General features: G+C 42.8%; 1 protein-coding gene across 1 annotated transcript in view; it reads left to right on the forward strand.

Moving 5' to 3' along the window:
• LOC306934899 (partitioning defective 3 homolog B-like) overlaps positions 1 to 19,662 on the forward strand; it is a 375,969-nt gene that overhangs the window by 219,293 nt on the left and 137,014 nt on the right. The window contains exon 20 of the mRNA XM_079517709.1: positions 18,741 to 18,842. Coding sequence (XP_079373835.1) covers positions 18,741 to 18,842 — 102 coding nt within the window. The remainder of the gene's footprint in view (positions 1 to 18,740; positions 18,843 to 19,662) is intronic.

Raw genomic sequence — 19,662 nt, forward strand, 5'->3', positions numbered from 1 at the left:
GTGCATGCGCTAGTCTCTGTGGTGTGTGTGTGGCTGTGCATGCGCTAGTCTCTGTGGTGTGTGTGTGTGGCTGTGCATGCGCTAGTCTCTGTGGTGTGTGTGTGTGGCTGTGCATGCGCTAGTCTCTGTGGTGTGTGTGTGTGTGGCTGTGCATGCGCTAGTCTCTGTGGTGTGTGTGTGGCTGTGCATGCGCTAGTCTCTGTGGTGTGTGTGTGTGTGTGTGTGTGTGGCTGTGCATGTGCTAGTCTCTGTGGTGTGTGTGTGGCTGTGCATGCGCTAGTCTCTGTGGTGTGTGTGTGTGTGTGTGGCTGTGCATGCGCTAGTCTCTGTGGTGTGTGTGTGTGTGTGTGTGGCTGTGCATGTGCTAGTCTCTGTGGTGTGTGTGTGTGTGTGTGTGTGTGTGTGTGTGGCTGTGCATGCGCTAGTCTCTGTGGTGTGTGTGTGGCTGTGCATGCGCTAGTCTCTGTGGTGTGTGTGTGGCTGTGCATGTGCTAGTCTCTGTGGTGTGTGTGTGTGGCTGTGCATGCGCTAGTCTCTGTGGTGTGTGTGTGTGTGTGTGGCTGTGCATGCGCTAGTCTCTGTGGTGTGTGTGTGGCTGTGCATGCGCTAGTCTCTGTGGTGTGTGTGTGGCTGTGCATGCGCTAGTCTCTGTGGTGTGTGTGTGTGGCTGTGCATGCGCTAGTCTCTGTGGTGTGTGTGTGTGGCTGTCCATGCGCTAGTCTCTGTGGTGTGTGTGTGTGGCTGTGCATGCGCTAGTCTCTGTGGTGTGTGTGTGTGGCTGTGCATGTGCTAGTCTCTGTGGTGTGTGTGTGTGGCTGTGCATGCGCTAGTCTCTGTGGTGTGTGTGTGTGTGTGTGTGCATGTCTTAATTTCAGAAGTGTGGTATGTGTGGAGGGTTGCATTGTATTTAGCCCTGTAACACCCGGATTAATTTCTACTTGCTACTACTTTTTACTACTAGGACTTATCAGATAAAATTTGCAAAGTGTTTTGCAAATTTTATGCACATTTATAATAATTATTAAAATAATAATAAATTAATAATTTACATTTGGGGGATATCTTTCACAATAATAAATAAAACATGTTCTAGACATTCTAATGATCACAAAAAAACTTTTATTACAGTTATTTTACTTACTTTTATCAGGGTTAAAGGTCAAAGGTCATAGGTTAAAAAAATCTAAAGATTCCAGAGATTATTTATTTGTGTGAATTTCATGACCAATGGCATTGCAATGGCATTGCAATGAACATGATGAAGTTTAGGTAAAAAAAAAGAACAGAAAAAAAGAATGAATGAATTAAAATGTGATGACCATATATGGAAGTGTGATGTCACGAGGCGTGACCATATATGGAGGCATGACGTGACACACAGAAATGCAGGTTTTCATGGTAAATGCGACTTATGGTCGCAATAACCAAAATCAACAGAATAACTAGTAACTAAAGTTTTCAAATAAATGTAGTGGAGTAAAAGTACAATATTTGTCTCTGATGTAGTGGAGTAGAACTAAAAGTATTCGAAGTTGGAAATACTCAAGTAAAGTACAAATACCTCAAAAGTACAATACACAGTACTTTACACCGGTACTTTACACCACTGCCGACAAATACTGTATATGACACAATGACAGAGGAGAGCGTCAGAGAAGGTCAGAATGCAACCATGCGATGTTCTCACCATTAAAGCGGACGTATACCGCTTCATAAATAGAAAGTGTAGCGGCCCTCGATTGATGAAAGAATGGAGAAGTTTATAGATTTGTTTTAATAGTTTATTATAATTCAGTGATGCAACAACAATTCATTTCAATATAAGACAAATACAGAAGGGAAAATGCACAATAACCAAATGTACCCTAGAACAAAACGAAATACCAAACAAATTACAATAATTAAACTCCCAAAGTCAGTCATGAATGAAACTTCAAACGAAAAGCGAAACAAACGATCATGTACCTCACTCCGCTATCGTGGGTGCTAAGGGGCTGCATTAAACCTCAGGGCACACCAAACTGTCACAGGCACATCAAACAGATCACGGCAAGGCAAGCGCTGTAGACAATATAAATAACTTCAGTTAACTGTTCACTAACTGCGTCTTACATAGGCAACGTTACTTAAACGAGTACAAAATGTGCACGTTGCATATAAGCAATCAAATGTTTCATTTCATACCTTGCTTTCTTTGCAGTGTGACAAAAGCATGCTGGAGTGCAAAACAAACACTGTTGTGTGACGCTCCCCCCCCCAGTCACTTCTCTGGCTCAGTGTGAATGGTGTCTGTGTGTGGCTAGCAGGCCTCAGCTACTGTAAGTACCGTTGGTGCTCTGACAGGAAGTTTCAAAGTAAGGGTGGACTGAAATACAGGAAGTTTCAAAATAAAGGTAATCCAAAATAAGCAAAGTAAATAGTTAGTTAAAACCCTAGTGTTGCTTACTTACAGAAAGTATATGTTTACAGTGGAAAACAAAAGCATGCACGCAGGCGTCCCCTTTCACAAGACATGTTGACATGTTGACATGTTGACACGAGTTGACAAACTTGCAAAAAAAAGAAATATTACAAATAGAGAGAGAAACAATGAGACCTCTTTTATTTATTTATTTTCACCAAAAAAGACAAAGCTGCAAAAGCGACTGAACGACAGAATCAACACAGACGATAGACAGATGCAGAGATGAGTCATTTATGCTTGTCCTTTTAATTGCGCCAGCCTTTAGACCAGACGTCGGCTGTCATTGTTCATTAATTAGAGAGCACATGCTTGGGAGGAGGAGGAGGGGGGGCGGAGGGAGTACCGAAGGGGCGGGCCCCACCAGCTGCCAATCAGACGGCCCGACAGAAAGTCATTAGGGGTGTCACTGACTGATGTCACGGCTGCCAATCATTAGCGGCGCGCAACGACGTGTTGTCTTTGTTTCTCCGCTGCGCTTCCGTCTGTCTGCCGCGGTCAGCCCGCAAACCTCGCATGTCCAAAAACCTTTTCAGGAAACGGGAAAACACGTGTTAATATTTAGTCACAAGCTCTTGTCAATAGCGTTGTATTGGTTGAATATGTATAAAACCCACAGAGAGACGTAACCACGTTCATTATTGCATTCCTATTTTTGGTAACAAAATTTCAACATGATAAATAGCTGATCTACAAGCTCACAACGCATCGTATTGTGAGGTTGTGGATCGGCTACATGAACTACTTTTGAAAAACAAGAAACATAAAACAATAGATATGGAGATACAAGGTTTATTTCTACCCAACAGAGAGAGAGAGAGAGAGTGTGTGTGTGTGTGTGTGTGTGTGTGTGTGTGTGTGTGTGTGTGTGTGTGTGTGTGTGTGTGTGTGTGTGTGTGTGTGTGTGTGCGTGTGCGTGCGTGCGTGCGTGCGTGCGTGCGTGCGGCTGTGCGTGCTGTGCACAGCGTGCTTGTGTAAGTGTGAGGTTTGTATGCATGCGTTTGTGGTCGCTGTCAATCATTCATTTCCCCAGGACCCCATCTGCCAATCCCAGCCATGCATGGGGGCGTGTCAAGCAGTGGCAGAGGGAGGCAGTGAGAAACAATGAAGTATAGTTGAATAGAAGTGAGAGACACATTTTTGTCCTTTCCTGTGTCTGTGTGTGTGTGCATGTGTCATGATCTTGAGGAAAAACACGGTTGTCCAAAGCAGCCTATTTTACAGGAAGTCCCCACAAAGTCATTTGGAAAAACCAAACTTTCGTTTTCCACCTTTTGTTACAAGAAGCATGCGTGGATGGAATATTCAGTTTTGTTTTGCGTGCCGACACTTCCAGAATGACAGAAAGTCAGTTAAAAAACATTATTACGACTTCCGGTAGGATGTTGGAGGAAGGAGCTGCTTGATTAGCGAGCTCCCCAAGGTTGGTCAAAATAAGTTAAAAATACCACGTAAAAACAGATTCAAAACGAAAAAGGTATGACGAGAAATGAGTGGTGAACAACAAGGAAGCCGTAGGATAACTCGAAGTTATAAAGCAGATAAGCAAACTAAAGAAAACAACGACGGGAGTGGACTGGAAGAAAACGCCGAAAGCAGCATGGCGGAGAACTACACCGAAGTGATACGGGCCGGGCTCGCTGATATCACCAGAGAGCTAAAGACTTTTAAAGAAGGTATACAACAGGAGCTAGCAACGTTTAAAGAAGAACTGAAGAGGGAAATGAAGGAAGAATTCACAAACTATCGTAAAATAGTGGACCGGGAGCTACAACAACAAGAGGAAGAGGTGACTAAGCAGAGGACGAACATGGCCGAGGCGCAGACACGGATATCGGAGGTGGAGGACTGGAGGACGGGAGCAACCGAGGCCATGATGACAATGGTGGAACATATTGAACAACTACAAGAAAGACAATTGAATGCCGAGGCCAGATCAAGACGGAACAACATACGCGTATTCAATTGCCCAGAGGATAGTGAACAAGGAACCTCTGTAATTAAGTATTTGGAGCAGTTATTCCACACGGAGCTAGAGTTACCAGCGGGGACTCAGCTCCAACTGCAGAGGGCGCATCGTGCGTTGTCACAGAAGCCAACTCACCCAACTGCAGCTCCGCGGTCCATTGTGGCAAACTTTCTTCAGTTCGAGACAAAGGAAATGGTGCTAAGAAAAGCCTGGGAGGCGAAGATACAAGTAGGAGATAAACAGCTCGGCTTCGATCATGATTATCCACCCGAAGTTGTGAAAAAAAGAAAAGACTATATTCCGTTCAAAAGAATGTTGAAAGCAAGAGGAATCCGGTTCCAGACGCCGTTTACGAAGATGAGGATACAGTGGCCTGACGGTGAGAGAATGTACAGAAGTGCGGAGGACGTCGCCCAGGCCATAGAGGAGAGAGGCTACATGGAGGGAGGATCCAGCCTCGACTCGACAGCGGGACTCGGCGCACCAGCGGCGGTGGAGGCGGAGGGTGCGAGAGACACGGGGACGGAGAGAGAACGACGACGTACAGGAGAGAATCACCAGCGGGCGCCAGAGTGGAGAAAAGTGGAGAAGAGGAGAGGAGCGGCGTGGAGAGCTAAGGACAACCTACGGATGTTTAGAAGGAAATAGAACATGATTTCTGCTGTAAAAAGAGGTAACATAGAGTTGGGTTGAATGAGGGAGGGGGGAAGAATAAGCGAAGAAGGTTTTTGTTTTGTTTTAAAAAAAAAAAAGGAAGGGATAAAAGGAAAAAAAAAAAGAAGGGAAAAAAAAAAAAAGAAGAAAAGTTAGTATTAGTATACAGAGGGTGCCGTAGATATAACACTTTGATTTATTATTGGTATACAGAGGGTGCCATAGATATAGCACTTGGATCTTTTTTTTTTTGTAATAGGATTGAAACCCCAAGTGGTCGTTTTTTTGGCTTGTTTCATTGATTATACATTACCAACTCTGTGTAGGGAATAGGTTAGATACTAGGGCTTCTTTCATTATTTTGCATTTAAAATGTACCAACTGGAAGGGTTTGCTTTATTAGGTAGGGAATGGCTAGACACTGGGGAAACTCACAGGCTGAGATTAGTACTAGTTTGTCTAGGGAGGGGCCCCCATACAAGATGGGGACTATCCCCTCACCCTGTTATGAGGGTTTAAGGGTCACGGATGTTTTACATCGTGTTTGGAAGCTATGTGTTTGTTTTTTGTTTTTGTTTGTGTTTTTTTTGTCGACAAGCGGATGCAAATACTATAATATGACTAGGCAGGAAACAAATATGAAGGGAACTATAAGGAATAACAATGTCTAATATGTTGGGGATAATGTCGCTGAATGTAAATGGGTTGAATTCACCAGTTAAGAGAAAAAGGGTCATGTCAAAATTGAAAAAAGAAAACATGCAGGTTTTTTTCCTACAAGAAACTCATCTAAACAAAACTGAGCATGAGAAACTAAAAAGATTTGGATACAGGAACTCATATTATAGTTCATACAAAAACGGAAAAAGAAGAGGAGTTATAATACTAATAGCTAATACAGTCAACTTTGATTTTGAAAAGGAGATTAAAGATAAAGAAGGGAGGTACATTATTGTGAAGGGAAGAATAGATAATGAACCGGTAACTTTAGTAAATATATATGCACCACCAGAAAGTGATAAGAAGTTTTTTAAGTACATGTTTGACATTATAGCTGTGGAAACAAATGGTATTTTGATTGCAGGAGGTGATACAAATGTGGTTTTGTGTGATAAAAAAGATACAACAAGTAAGAAAAGGAGCAAGACGCAATTAGCTAAATTTGTAAACACATCGCTGAGTGAGATGGGACTGGTAGATATATGGAGGAGACTCCACCCGACAGATATGGACTTCACTCACTATTCGGCTGCACACAAAGTCCATTCTAGGATCGACCAATTTTTTGTGAACATGGGAGATAGTTACAGAGTTGGGGAATGTGAGATAGGAGGGGCAGATCTATCGGATCACAACCCACTTTCTCTGAAAATTGGTTTAAATAATAGGAAGAGGCAGACAGCGTGGAGACTTAATATGGGTATGTTGAACAGTGAAGAGAGAAAAGAGAAAATCAGGACGGATTTGAACACATACCTTGTGGAAAATAACAATGGGGAAGTGGACCCGACTATGGTATGGGATGCTATGAAAGCTGTCATGAGAGGTAAATTGATAGTGGAGACGGCACTAGTGAAAAAGGCTAAATTAGTAGCTTATAAGAAAAACAATGAAGACTTAAGGGCACTGGAACAGGATTACCAGAAAACAAAAAATGAAGAACTATATAAAAAAATGAAAGACTTGAAAGTTAAAATAAAGGATGCCCAATTAGATGAGATTGAAAGGAAAAGTAAATATGTTAAGCAAAATTATTATGAGGCCGGGGCAAGGGCCACTAAATTATTGGCTAAACGTATGCGTAAACAACAGGCATTGACCAATATTAGCAAGATTAGAGACCCTGAGACAAAGGAACTAACAACTGAACTAGAGGAAATAGAGAGGGTTTTTAAACGGTACTATGAGAAGCTGTATACACAGCCCGAACAGGCAGAGGAACAAGAAATGAAAACGTATTTAGATCAGTTGGACCTGCCACACATAGGGGTAATGCAGAATCGTATAATAACAGCTAATATTACAGCCGACGATATTATGGAGGCAATTAGTTCCTTTAAAAATAATAAATCACCAGGAAGTGATGGGTTCCCTGTGGAGTGGTACAAAATGTACAGAGAAGAGTTGGTACCTATGCTAGTAGCATCCTTTAATTGGACCCTGAAAAAACATAAAATACCACCATCTTGGTCCGAAGCAATAATCTCAGTAATACCAAAGCCGGGAAGGGATAAAGAGCAATGTGGGAGCTATAGACCCATATCTATTTTGAATGTGGACTACAAAATATACACCAAAATTATATCTAGGAGGTTAGCAGACATAGCAAATGAGATGTTGGAAGAGGATCAAACAGGCTTCATAATTAATCGCCAGACTCATGACAATGTGAGGAGAACTATACATGTTGTAGACCAAGCACAGAGGACTAAAACAAGCACTTTATTAGTGAGTGTTGATGCAGAGGCTGCATATGATAGGGTCAATTGGAAGTTCCTTTATGCTGTACTGACAAGATTTGGGTTCAATAAGGAAGCATTACAATGTGTAAAATCATTATACCAGCAACCTACGGCTAGAATTAAAATAAATGGGAGCTTGTCTGGGAAATTCAACCTACAACGATCAACTAGGCAAGGATGCTGTCTTTCGCCTACGTTATTTGCGTTTTTTATTGAACCCTTAGCACAAGCAGTGAGAGACAATGAAGGTATTCAAGGTGTGATGGTAAACGGTAGTGAACACAAGATAGGACTTTTTGCCGATGATGTAATTGCCTTCCTCCAGAGACCAAATGACTCACTTCCTGTTTTAAGCAAGGTATTAGAAGAATTTGGTCGTTTGTCAGGATACAAGATCAACATAGCCAAAACACAGATTTTGGCTTTAAATTATGCTCCAAATGCATCTATAAGGGAAGCCTTCAACTTTAATTGGGAACAAAAAAGTATTAAATATTTGGGTATAAACATAACGAAAAAATTGTCTACATTATATAAAGCCAACTACGATAAATTAAATCAGGAGATAAAAAGGGATATTGAACGATGGGCTACTTTGCCACTAGACCTGAACTCAAGGTTGGAGGCAGTTAAAATAAATGTATTATCCAGGTTGCTCTTTCTATTCCAGTCCTTACCGGTAGAGGTCCCCCAAGGGCAATTTATTACATGGGACAGAATGATCTCTAGGTTTGTGTGGGCCGGGCAGAGGCCAAGGGTCAGATTTCAGACCCTTCAACTCCCAAAGGAGGGAGGGGGCATGGGTCTTCCCAATTTAAAAATGTATTATCATGCGGCCCAGCTACGATATGTAGGATGTTGGTGTAAACCAAATTATATAGCAAAATGGAAAGATATGGAAAAGGAATTCGACAAACATCCAATACAGAATATTATAGGAGACAAAGAAAAGTTTAAGAAAATAAAACACCGTATTGATCCAATCACCCTATTTACATTAGAGATCTGGTTTAAAATTGTTAAAAAATATAGGTTTGAAGAGGATATAAAGGTTTTAAAATGGATGGCATTTGATAGTTCATTTAAACCTGCAGGACATGATAAGGGCTTTAAGGTATGGAGCAATAGAGGAATGACAGCCTGGTGTGTTTTGGAGAAAAATGGGGCATTGGAGAGTTTCACAGATTTGAGTGTTAAATACATGTTGGATAAACATGATTTCTTCAGGTATCTCCAACTAAGGGATTATTATACTAAGGAAGTCAAGGGGAGGCCCTCCATAGAAGTGAACGGTATTGTCCAAATTATTAAAAATATATACAAGGGGAAAAATATTCGAATTATATCAGCAATATATACGACTTTGATGAGTGGCAGTCATTCAACAGAATATATTAAAAAGAAATGGGAAGCAGAACTAGACATAGAAATTACAGAAAAAGATTGGGCTCATATGTGGAAAATGCACCAATCATCTACCAATTCACGGATATGGAGGGAATTCTCTTGGAAGAATCTTTGCAGGTTTTTCATAACACCAAAAATTGTGAGCAAGCAGTTGAAGCAACAGATACAATGTTGGAGGGGTTGTGGAGATGTAAATGTGGATCACTCACATGTGTTCTGGAAATGTCCCAGAATTGAGCCTTTTTGGAAAGTGTTACATGATCAGATACAAAAGGTGTTGGGTTATGAGGTGCCTATGAAGTGTGAGGTTCTGTATTTAGGAAACTTGATGGGGGGAAAGATACGAGGAGAGGATAGGTATCTGGTAAACATTTTATTGGCGGCAGGAAAGAAGGCTATCACAAGGAAATGGGGACAGAAGGAGCCTCCAACACAGGGACAATGGGAGGAGTTGATTCAGGAGATACAGCTCATGGAGAAACTGACACATCGCCTGAGACTGCAGGAGGAAAAAATGGAGGACAAATGGTCCAAATGGACAATATTCAATGACCTGATCATGAGCAATGAGGGTATGGGGGAATGAGGAACACCAGAATATGTCTAGGAATATGTGATGTATTGAGCAAGATTTGATATACATTGTCGACTTTTTTGTATTTTTATTTTTTGTTTTTCATGTTTGTATTGTGCTGTGTTATGTCCTTTATTATTGTGTTTGTTCAAAAACAAATAAAAATCTAAGTGATAAAAAAAAAAAAAAACATTATTACATGGGTTCCATGTTCAAACTACGCCCATGGTTCAGTGGTGGAAAGTAACTACCGTACATTTACATTAATTTAAGTACTCTACATGAGTACATTTTTGTACTTTAATTGAGTGTCCAATTTGTACTTATACTTTTACTTCTACTCCACTGCATCTCAGAGGCAAATATTATACTTTTACTCTACTACAATTATTTGAAAACCTTAGTTACTAGTTATTTTGTAGATCTTTATTATTACAAAACATACATTAATCTCTTAAACCCTATATACATTTTGGCGATTTGACAATAGCCGATCTACTACTTTCTTTTCCCGTACGGATGTGAATCCGTACAGGACATTCTGCATAATGTGTATACTTTCTACTTTTGTACTTTTACTCAATTCCGAACCTTTACTTGTATTTCTACATTGCAGTATTGATACTTTTACATAAGTGCGAAGTGAGTACTTTTCCCACCGTGCGTGTGTGCGTGCGTCCGTGCGTGCGTCTGTGCGTGCCTGCGAGTGTGTCCTGTACATGTCCAGATAGGAGCGTTGGGGGAACCTGTGTGTACATTTTTCTAATTAGCTCTTTCCTCCTCATGCTAATGGCCTTGCATAACGCTTCCCCATACAGATTGTGTTGTTACTCATGAATATGCATGAGTCTTCCCAGCTCCAATGACATCTAGGCACTAATAGAAAATGTAAGACCTGCACATGTGTGCTAATTGGTTGTTTATACTCACTGTGATTGTTGATTGCCCTTTAAAAAAAAAGAAAAAGATTGTGATTTTGTTTGTTGAAATTTCTCAATAGCTTAGTGTGTGAGCGTGTTGGCATGAATTATGGCTCCATGATTTATACCTGGTTGTCTGCTGGTGTCATGCACCGACAATTCATTGTGTGTCAGCAGGCCCGGATTAACAATGGAACTTATTGGTGCTTAAGCGCCACGGCCCGCAGCCTGCAGGCCCCTGTTTATAAGTCACCGAATTCAATGTAACACAGGAACCCCCGCTAGTGTGTTTTTGGTCGTCCAACAGCCTGGGAGGAGACTGTAAAATAGCAGATCCAGCCAGGGAGCGGTGGCCACATGTTGCACTGAACACACACGTGTTCATTCACTGGCCGCATGAACGCAAAAAGTGTCATTCTTGATTGTGTTATGTGCACGCGTTTACACATGCATTTTGATTTGGAGCAGTGCTGTGGCCCTGGTCACTGTCTGAACAAAACTTCATATGTCCAAAACTGTTACTTTTCAGGATTCAAATTCATAAATAGCAAAAGTAGCGGATTGTCAAGCTCAAAACATTTCCAGCTTGTGAATCTGCTGATTTTGATACATTTGTGTAATGATGTTTAAACAAAAAGTTAAAAAAAATGGATATATGAGGTTTCTGCCTGATAGCAATCACATGAGCTACAGGTGGGTAGAAGCTTGAGTGGGAGAACAATGTGCTGTGTTTTCAGCGGGGTTACTAATAGCCTGCGTCGCGGTCATTGACAACATCATAAATTCTTAAACACAAGGCGCAGAGCGATCAATCATATCCATTACAGACCCCAGTGCTGGATCCCAAAGCAGCACTCAGTGATTTGTCACACGCGTTAGAAACAACATTAATGTTTGATCACATTCCAACTATGCCGCCTGCGTGCGTGCGTGCGTGCGTGCGTGCGTGCGTGTGTGCGTGCGGGCATCGCACACCTCCAGGAGCAGAACACGGAGGAGAAAACAGCAGCGCGTACAGCGACACCAGCGTGTTGCAGGGGACCTCCCCTCATCTGAGGACTTCATCTGCCCCACATGTGGCAACCCATACTACGGCTCACGCATTGGCCTGCATAGCCACATGCAACGGCACCGTCGCAACCCCCCTCAATAACCCACTCAAGTTTCAACCAAATCAAATCCAGGTTACTTTGCCACACCTGCCTGTAAGCTCTGCTCTGCTAACCTTCTGGAACCATTAGTTGATGGTGTGTTCACACTGAATGCAAAGACTTTACTTTTTTTTAATAAAGTCAATGCAAAGACGTGTAATTAGACGCAAACATGCACATTAAATATGTAATCTTTAGCAAGACATTTGCTTGAGTACCCCATCAGTGCAGACTTTACCCAAGCATTGTGACACCAGACCCCCTGCTGTCAATGTGATCTTCCCGTTGTGGGGCGTGTCGGCAATATTCCACTGACAGTGTGGAAGTTTGATTAATGGCAGCCATATCTATCTGGCATACAAATGTCACTGGCCTCTTCCCCATTATTTACAGAACCACATCTACTGGAAAGGACGCATAGGCCGCTAATAAAATGGCAAAGTAAAATCCAATAAAGTGCTCTTGTTGGGGGTTGTAGCTTTTCATTAGTCCATTTGCACCAGCCTCGCTGATCCCATCGTTGTGTCCAAAACTCCCAAACCCATAAGTTCAGTCAGACAACTCACAAATAGATTTAACCAATATTTATTATAGAATGAGAATATAAGTGTGCATATAATATTTTATCTTGCCTCGTTTTTCTCCCTGCTCGGCACAATCAAACACCATCATTAAACATTAAGAGCAGGGAGATACAATAAAAAAAAACATGGGGAACATAAATAACAGAGCCCACCGGTGGTGCTGGGGTGGTGGTGGCAGCAAACAACAGAAAGCAACAACCAGGAACCATAAGCAGAAGTAAGGCAGTCTAGTGAGCTTGAGTAGCCCGCCCAATTGGTCAGCTGACTGCCACATCTGCAAATGACATGTGGGTCTTGCACACACTGAATACACCCACATAGTAATGCAGCATATTCACCCCTTTAGTATATGAATGCGCCCTTGAGCATGGCATGAAACCCCTCGAGTATATCTGACTGAACTAACTCCGCAAGCTACGTATCATTTATTGTCACTGTCTTCAAACTAGAGGCCTAAGCAGTGTGGTGTAAAAAGTACTCACAATGTTTACGTAAGAAAAAGTATCAATACTGCAATATAGATACTAAGTAAAAGTCCGGAATTATAAATGTACTTGAGTGAAAGTACAAAGGTATTGGTATCAAAATGTACCAAAAGTAAACTCATTATGCAGAATGTCCCATTTTAAGTTTTCAAATGTATACAAATCTTTTGAAAATAGATCTACAAGCTCACAATGTGTCACAGTGCGACACAGTGTGAGCTTGTAGATCAGCTACTGTATTTTCAAATGGCCAAAATGTATATATGGCTGAAGTGGTTAATGTATGTTTTATAACTAAATAATAATACAAATCTAGTAACTAGTGACTAGTAACTAAAGTGTTCAAATAAATGTAGTGGAATAAAAGTACAAATTTAGTAGAAGTAAAAGTATTGGAAATACTCTAGTAAAGTACTGTACAAATACCTCAAAATTGTACTCAAGTACAGTACTTAAGTAAATGCACTTGGATAAAAGTGAGATTAGACGTTTGCCCAGGACCCAAATAGCTTAGGTTTTTTATTTATTTGTTTATTTGTTTGTAACGTATCCAATTCTGTTAATTGTATTAATTAATTATCTTTTGCAACTTTATTATCTTTTGAATCTAGGAAAAGAAAATGTTAATTTTACTCGAGTCATGACCCATAATAATTGGTCCGTGACTCACAATTGGGTCCCGACCCACTGTTTGGGAAACAGTGGGCTATATATGGTTTAAGTGGTTAACAGGAATTGGCATAGTGAGAAAGAAAGAATAAAAGATGAACGCTATCTTCCTCCTCTTTAGAGAGTCTCATAATAGCTTGTTACTTTGTTGTAATGGGCTGCCATGGAAACGGTGTCTTTCTTCTTCTGCCCGTTACGCTGCTTGTTCAGACTGGAGTGGAAGGGCAAAGGTCACTGCAGTGACGTCATGTCTCATTATTTTTGAGCAGTGCCTAACCGCTCCAACAAACCCCTATGTAACCTATGTATGTGTGAGTACGGACAGCTGCAATACCGCTGGGTGACCTAAAGTGGCACTGTTGAGCAGCGTGGCCGTGTGTCTCCATGTCTCTATACTGCATGTATGTCCGTATGTCTGTATGTAGGCAAGTCTGTCTGTTTCGCACACATGCACTGCACGTCACCGCTCAGTTCACAGTTCACACGTTGGTGTGATTTTACCAGGTATTGACAAGAGCACGCGCACACGCACGCACGCACACACACACACACACACAGGAGCCCAGTGTGGGCTGTGTGCTCAGCCTGAAGGCTGCTGGCAGGAGAAAAGAGGAAGCTGTTTCTCTTTGTGTTTCTTTGATTCGTTCTTCTTTATTCTCTCACTCTTTTGCCACCGTTCCCTGGCATGCTGTGGCTCCTCAAGTGTGTAGGGCATTTCTCTCTCCTGTGTGTGTGTGTGTGTGTGTGTGTGTGTGTGTGTGTGTGTGTGTGTGTGTGTGTGTGTGTGTGTGTGTGTGTGTGTGTGTGTGTGTGTGTGTGTGTGTGTGTGTGTGTGTGTGTGTGTGTGTGTGTGTGTGTGTGTGACTAGATTTCTGAGGGAGGGGGTAATTAAGTAAGTCTGTAGGTGTCATATATGTACTAATGTACCTCCTTCTCTCTCTCTCTCTGACCCAGCAACCTGCAGCCATATCCTCCTTTGGTCCACCACTTGTCCATTCCACTTCAGGTTTTGACACCATTAGCTTGTGTAGCCTAATGGCTACGCTGGAGATGTTCCTTTGAATGTGAAGATGGATGTCATGGCCTCTCTCTCATCCATGGCCGCCTACACCGCAACATACACTGTTAATAGGCACTATGTACAGCCGCCATATTGGAAAGATATCGGGCCTCTTCCTTTACTCCCTTCAGTCCCTTAAAAATCATTCAACTAGAGCTTGTATAGATTAAAAGAGTGAAAAAAGGCAAGGAAGTTTAGGGATAAGGGGTAAGGCACTGGCAAAAATTGGGTCCCAAATCTCTTGAGAATTGCTGATATACAAAATCAGCTATTTTCACCACATGCTTGCCTATTTATGCTCTGCCCAGAAAAGTAATGCTGGGGTTCTTTCAAACCCGGTATTATCGTTTGCATATTTTACGCTGCTGTTGTTAACACGGTCTTGGGGACCTGCCATGACAACATTCTTTTTTGAGGCAAGTTCGAGGCCGGGGCGCGCGGCTAAAGAGACAAGTGCAGAGGAAACGGGAGGATATGAGAGAGAGGGACAAGAGGTTAAGTGCAGAGACAGGGAAAGGAGTTGGATGGCCGGGTTGTACGATACGAGGTGATAAGAAGACGTGCTTAGCATGTGCCAGGGTAGAGGAACGTGACGTGGTAGAGGTGAGGGAAAGGTAAGCAACATATAACACAGAGAGAGAGAGCGCTCACTGTTCATTTAACCCATTGAGACCAGACCCGATTCTACAAAATGTCTTCTAAATCATGAACAGTTTTCAGAAAAACCTAGGTTTCTATATCAGTGGTGCTCAAACATCTTCATGTCAAGGACCCCCAAAATTGTATGTAATTGGCCGCTGACCCCCAACTGAAAATATGTTGTTCCCGGGACCACCAGAAGCAAAGTTATGGGTTAAAAATGTTTGCTGTGAAAGAATATATATTCAAAGATTTGCACACGTTCTCACGATTTTTCTAAAATAGCAGATCTACAAGCTTGTAGCGTGGCACTCGGTGCCGCGCTATGAGGTTGTAGATCTGTTTTTTTTATATAGCTAAAGTTTAAAATTAGGGTTAACGTAGTTAAAAGCTAAAGTGACACAGATGCGTTCCAGGTCACAGGACAGAGAGCACAATAAAAACCATTCCATTTGTACCCTCAGAGTTACAAATGGATGAAACGAACACCAAGGAGGGAACGCTGCAGTGGAAAGAAAGGTCGGGCGTAAAAAAAGAGAATAATAAAGAAAAAGAAGCCGTTAGGAAGAAAAGAGGTGAAATTAAGGTGAGGAAGAGTTGAAGATGAGGGTAATCTACATGGAGCCCCTGACACTGTTGGTAGTGCTAATTAGAGCAGAGCTTGTCCCATGTGAGCTGCACGCACACGTGCATCGCACGCACTGGCACGCGCACACACACACACACACACACACACACACACACACACACACACACACACACACACACACACCCCGAGAGAGCTCTGGCCCCCTTAGGCTTTGACTGCACACTGGGACCTATATGAGGAGAAAATAGGCTTCTCTGTCCCTCTAGTCCAAGCATTACAAACACATATTATTACCTGGGTGCACACACGCACGCATACACGCGCGCACACACACACACACACACTAATGTATACATCAGAGTATTCAACTCCCTGAGACACACATACACATCGATGTATTCAACACAACGCGTAGGCGCAAGCCGCACAAACACATGCATGCCAGCGTGCATGGCCGCGTACACACACACACACACACACACACACCCTAATGCATGTGCATTATCAGTGCGCTCAACTCACACACCACGAAGGCACACGTACGCACCGTTATAAATGACCGTAAATGTTTTAAATAATACACCAGCACGCGTGGTGGTGATACTTCAAGCACTGCAGCGGGTAGAGCGCGGGGGCCTCTGACAGGATAGCAGATTAATAAATTCACACAATGAATAAAATATGAAACGTGTTTATAAGGTCAGGGTTCACATGTTGGAGACATTAACTATTTAGCATGCTTGACTGGCTCAATTAACCATGTCCCTCTCTCTCTCTCTGCAGCCTAGCGGGGTGTTGGGTTTCACCAAAGGAAATTAGCTCCACTGGAGCCCACGCAAGTAGCCTTTGTTGTTCGGCGGGAGACGGCTCACATGTTGTGAATATGCCACACTGTCTCAACGCACAAGACCTGGGGGAAAATGTTCTGATCCAAAAGACCCCTTTAAAAACCCTGAGGCCGAGGCCTTGTACAAAAGGCCTAAATCAGTAGTTTTCACAATTTAAAGACTTTTCATGTTCAAAAGTAGCAGATGTACAAGCTTGCGATGCGCACTAAGTGACACGCTGCGAGCTTGAAAGATAAGGCTATACAGCATTTGCTTTGTAAATATTTGTAAACAATTGACTGATCACTTTCAGTTTCAGCCCCGGCTTCAGCAGGAGATGTATGTGTGCCTAAACATGCGTATTTTCATAGAACAGATCTAGGCCTACAGACAGTGAGCCTGCTGTAGATTAGCTCGACACCCAAAGTATAAAATAGGGTTAATGTTTAAGGCCTGTACACGTTGCAACCTATAACCTGTCAGATGTTTTAACGCAGTGGTTAGTAGTTTAAGGTAATCACATTGCATTCTGTCACGATAAACATCCTGTTTGCAAGAACAACTAAAACAAAAGGTTCTTCATGAAGCTGGCTTCGACAACAAGGCTGCAAATGTTCACCAATGACATTATGTTTCCTCATTATATGCAGCATTCTGCTGTCACACAGAAACCTCTCATCTCCATATTTTAACTTTTAACGTTTTGAGCTCGTGGATCTGCAGACCTTTGAATGTGAATCCTGAAAAGCAACAGTTTTGGACATGAGGTTTCCACCCGACAGAGGCCATTTGCTCAATACAGACCTCTCTAGTCTATGCTCACCAAGTCACCATTATGTTCTGTTCCATTGTACCAGTCCCCCATCCTATAAGAAACCTCAATGCCTCTTAACTCCTATTGTCTCCAACTCGTGTCTATCGCTGGCCTGCAGACACAATGGCCCTGCTACTTCTCATCAGCAAATGTCAGCATGTCTGCTTATTCTGAAGCCGTTATCATTCAATTAGTCAATGGCATGTTGTCTGGGGTAGGGGAGAGAAAGAGAGAGAGAGATTGATTCATGGCTTTCTCCAGGTAATGACTTGTGGCATGTATGGGTGTGCTGACTAGGCTGTTTTTATTGACTACACGCACGCGCGCACACACACACACACACACACACACACACACACACACACACACACACACACACACACACACACACACACACACACACACGCACACGCACGCACACACACACACATTCACGGGTGTGGTTTTGGCGATTACTACCTTTTCATTTAGATCAAGACTGTAACCATTAGGACATCAGAATGCGTTCTGTGTATGTGGGTTTTATTGGATGGTCAAATGAAATCACATATGAATGTGGTTATGATTGGGGACGAAGACAAGTTTTGTGGAACGATTACACATGTGTGTGTGGGGGGGGGGGGGGGTGCGTGCGTGTGAAAGAAACATCCATCTCAAGGAGATGACATCTACCCTATTGAAATATCTAGTGTGTGTGTGTGTGTGTGTGTGTGTGTGTGTGTGTGTGTGTGTGTGTGTGTGTGTGTGTGTGTGTGTGTGTGTGTGTGTGTGTGTGTGTGTGTGTGTGTGTGTGTGTGTGTGTGTGTGTGTGTGTGTGTGTGAGAACATTTCTTCTGTGGCTGAAGGGCACGATTGGCATTTCATGTGACATTGATACAGTGAACCCGAGCTACTCTTCATTAGTGGCTGACTGATCCACACCATGTGCACGCACACACATGGAATGGAGTTTGTGTGTGTGCGTGTGTGTGTGTTACTGTGAGAGCGAGAGAAAACCGAGATGATTCATGTCGACACGCCATTGGTTGTGACGCTCGGTCACAGGCTACATGTGTGTGTGTGTGTGTGTGTGTGTGTGTGTGTGTGTGTGTGTGTGTGTGTGTGTGTGTGTGTGTGTGTGTGTGTGTGTGTGTGTGTGTGTGTGTGTGTGTGTGTGTGTGTGTGTGTGTGTGTGTGTGTGTGTGTGTGAGAGCGCGCGTACTGTATGTGTGTGTGTCGTATATTTGCACTCATGTCTCTCATATCCAGTTGGTGTGCATGTGCATATGCTGCTGCGAGCGCATGTCAGTCACCCAGTGAATCAGACGACACTGATGGCTCCAGCCATCCCTGCATACCATTGCACACACTGTCAGTAAATCACTGACTGCGGTGGTGCCGTCGGATTTATGCGTTGTCGTTTTTTTTTTTTTTTTTGTCTTTTCCGTCTCCCCTCAAATGCTCTCTCTCTCTCTCTCTCTGTGCTTCTTCTCCAGGTTCGGGAAGCGTAAAGAGGAGAAGCAGCGCGAGCTGCAGAGGCAGAAGTCTGAGGTCCTGAGCGAAGATGAGCTGGAGAGGATGAAGGAGGAGAGAGAGAGGTACTGGTGGACCCGTCTGGTCTGGAATGAACAACTCATTTGGATCACTGGGAAAGATAAATGCCTCCACCCATTAAGGCCCAACAGTTTTCTGAAAAACCTGTTTCTATATGTCAGTCGTTCTCAAACTTTTTCGCATCAAGGAGCCCCACATATTTGGCCACCAACCCCCTTCTCAAACTGCAACTTTGAATAGCCAACGCAACAATCTAAAATGACGGATGCTTTCCCAGCTTGAATGGCTAAAGTTCCTTTCAAACGGGCAGCGATTCACATGCCTAGTAATTAATTTTCAATGAGACCTGCCAGTGTGTTTACGACGTGGGCTGAGAAATTGACCAGACCTGGATTCTGTTTAGCTTTTCTTTAACGCTTGCTCTGTCGCGCCCCTCATGAGCAGACCTGGAGCAGACCTGTCTTTGATCCAGGCGACAACGACAGCGTTGATCGATGCCCGTCTGAAACCTTTACATGGGAAAGTGAAAATACACGCAGGCAAGACATCCTTGCATCAGGTACTCTGGAGGAGAAATGTTCAGTCCTTAGACAAAAAATCACACCCGTGTGAACTGAGTGGTGCAAGGTCTTATATAGCCTGACCAGCTGTGGTCTGACGTAATGTCAGTGACGTCACATACTAACCATAGCAACCATGCTCGTTTTTTTGGTACGAACAAACACGGGTACAAAGCCAGTTGTTGGAGTGGTTTGCACCACTCAAAAACTGAAAAAGTACATAAATCAAGGAACTGTCTATTTAAATTCAATCTTGTCATGCGTAAAAAGTCTGTCTAGGGATGTTAGTATTTTGATATGGAGA

Source organism: Electrona antarctica (assembly GCF_951216825.1).
Source record: "Electrona antarctica genome assembly, chromosome: 13".
NCBI classification, from domain to species: Eukaryota; Metazoa; Chordata; class Actinopteri; order Myctophiformes; family Myctophidae; genus Electrona; species Electrona antarctica.